At 50.3% G+C, this 2,793-nt stretch overlaps 1 protein-coding gene across 1 annotated transcript; it reads left to right on the plus strand.

Annotated features, from left to right (window-relative positions):
- Positions 1–3: 3 nt before the first annotated feature.
- On the plus strand, positions 4–2,787 carry LOC104958043 (cyclin-dependent kinase 5 activator 1-like; the record flags this gene model as incomplete). The annotated part of the gene is made up of 2 exons (XM_010785748.1): positions 4–495; positions 1,664–2,787. Coding segments are annotated over 2 exons (987 nt in total), but the record flags the coding sequence as incomplete, so codon positions are not given.
- Positions 2,788–2,793: the final 6 nt, after the last annotated feature.

Consider the following 2,793-nt stretch of genomic DNA (forward strand, 5'->3'; position numbering starts at 1 on the left):
CGGAAGGCGGCGCTGTTTGATGACGGCCCGGCGACGGTGGGACACTACACCGCGGTGCAGAACAGCAAAAACGCCAAAGACGCCAAGGACAACACCTCCAACAACGCCGGGAAATCCTTCAAACGTCCGTCCATCATCAGCGTGCTGCCATGGAAACGCATCGTGGCGGTGTCGGCGAAAAGGAAGGAATCGAAAAAGCTGCAGGCGGAGGGCGGAGACAGCGGGAAAGGAAACTCTCCGGACGCCACGATCACCGTGAGTTCGGCGTCTAATAGCCTGAAGCTGAAGAAATCCCAGTCGTGTGCGAATCTGTCCTTGTTTTCCTCCGGCCCGGACGCAACGGCGAGCTCCACCATCGGCACCGTTAAAGTCAAAGTCGCCCACCTGCCAGTTTCTAAAACCCTCGCCAACGTCAACCTAGCCTCCAGGAAGAGTTCCCACGCCGGGGTCCAGCCCTCCAATGCCACCGGCACGCCCAAACGAGTCATCGTCCAGGTAAGCATTTCATCAAAAAGAGCTTTAGTGGTGTCTATTCGCCAGTAGACCTGAACATGCCAGATCATAAATCAACATTTAATTATACAGCACATTTTTTAAACGATTTTTAGTCGAGCCAAAGTGCTCAATAAATAATGCAATAAAAACACTTTACTGCGATAGCAAACAGAAGACAATAAATAACAACACTCTGACTAGAAGGCCAGAGAGAAGAAGTGTGTTTTAAGAGTAGATTTAAAAACCCCCAGGGTCTGGGCCGACCTCACATGGAGGGGCAGAGTGTTCCAGAGCCTGGGGCCAGCTGCTGCAAAGGCTCGGTGCCCTCGGGTTTTGAGCCTGGTCTTGGGCACTATCAGCAGCAGCTGGTCAGCAGACCTTAAGGCTCTGGGGTGTAGCGCTGGAGGAGTTCAGCTACATAGGCCGGAGCCAGCCCATTCAGGGCTTTGAAAACAAATAAAAGGATTTTAAAATCAGTTCTGAACCGAACAGGAAGCCAGTGCAGTGAGGCCGGAGTCGGGGTGATGTGGTCACGCTGTCTGTGGGCAGTGAGAAGACGTGCAGCTGCTCGAGCTGCATAATAAATAAACACACGTTATTCACAGAGCTTCCTGATTGGCGCAGCCCAAAGTTATTGTCCAGGTCAATATTTCATCAAAAGCAGCTTTTTCTTTGTCTCTATTTCCAATCCAACTTTATTCATTCGGCACATTTCAAAACAACAGCGTTGTTCAAAGTGCTTTACATCAATACGTATATAAAGAACAGCATAAATACATTTAGAGAAAAACAATCGGACGTAAAAACACGAGACAATAAAACCATACTTATAAACACAGACTGAAAAACTCTCAGGATGTACAGAACATTTTACAACACAAGGAAATAGAAAACCCCGATTGCAAAAGCACGGGAGAACCAGTGGGTCTTTGAAGGAGATTTAAAAACAGGCGAAGTGGGAATCTGTTTGAAGAGAAGAGAAGAAGCACTTTGATCCAATCTGGGAAAGGTTTGCGTTGCATCAGAATAAAAAGACAAGGCATTGAACATTAACTTTGAAGAGATTTGAATTTGGAAAGCTCCGGAGATTCCTCGAATGTCTTTAGCATGCCAGACTCCTCCCACCTCTCTCTCTCTCTCTCCCTCTCTCTCTCTCTCTCTCTCCCAGGCGTCCACCAGCGAGTTGATGCGCAGCCTCGGAGAGTTCCTGTGCCGCCGCTGCTACCGTCTGAAGCGTCTGTCTCCGACGGACCCGGTGCTGTGGCTGCGGAGCGTCGACAGGTCTCTGCTCCTCCAGGGCTGGCAGGACCAGGGCTTCATCACCCCGGCTAACGTGGTCTTCCTCTACATGCTGTGCCGCGACGTGGTCTCCCCCGAGGTGGTCTCAGAGCGAGAGCTTCAGGCGTCGCTGCTCACCTGCCTCTACCTGTCCTACTCCTACATGGGCAACGAGATCTCGTACCCGCTGAAGCCCTTCCTGGTGGAGGCGGAGAGGAAGGAGCTCTTCTGGGACCGATGCCTGGACATCATCGACAGAATGAGCGGGAAGATGCTTCAGATCAACACCGACCCGCACTTCTTCACCCAGGTGTTCTCAGACCTGAAGAACGAGAGCAAGAAGGAGGAGGAGAAGACCAAGCTGCTCATAGGCCTCGACCGATAAGAGAAGGAGGGAAGGAGGGAAGGAGGGAAGGGAGGAGGGAAAGGGGGATAGAAAGAGTTAATATGTTGAGGACTAATGGTGCGTTCACACCGGACGGAAAGCACATTTCAAACCTCTTCTTTATTCATAATTTGTGTTGATCAGGGTTTATCTCCGTGTAGCTACGATAACACTTTACTGGTCAGGTCCAGTCTGAGATGCTCCTAGCATCACAGCAGCTCCATGTGGAACACCAACACACATGTAGCATCACAGCAGCTCCATGTGGAACACCAACACACATGTAGCATCACACTAGCTCCATGTGGAACACCAACACACATGTAGCATCACGCTAGCTCCATGTGGAACACCAACACACATGTAGCATCACAGCAGCTCCATGTGGAACACCAACACACATGTAGCATCACAGCAGCTCCATGTGGAACACCAACACACATGTAGCATCACACTAGGATCAGAGAGAGAAATAACCATGAGCAGAAGAGGCACTGCTGCTGCTTCGTGCACGCTGTGAACGTCCCGTTCGTTTGCATCACCCGGAGACACAGAGAGCTTCTCTCCAAGTCACATGAGTTGAACCCAATGAACCCACCATGTAGACATTTTGCAATGATTTCATTAAACGTATC

Source organism: Notothenia coriiceps, unplaced genomic scaffold (assembly GCF_000735185.1).
Source record: "Notothenia coriiceps isolate Sejong01 unplaced genomic scaffold, NC01 NC01_scaffold00000933, whole genome shotgun sequence".
Classification (NCBI taxonomy): Eukaryota; Metazoa; Chordata; class Actinopteri; order Perciformes; family Nototheniidae; genus Notothenia; species Notothenia coriiceps.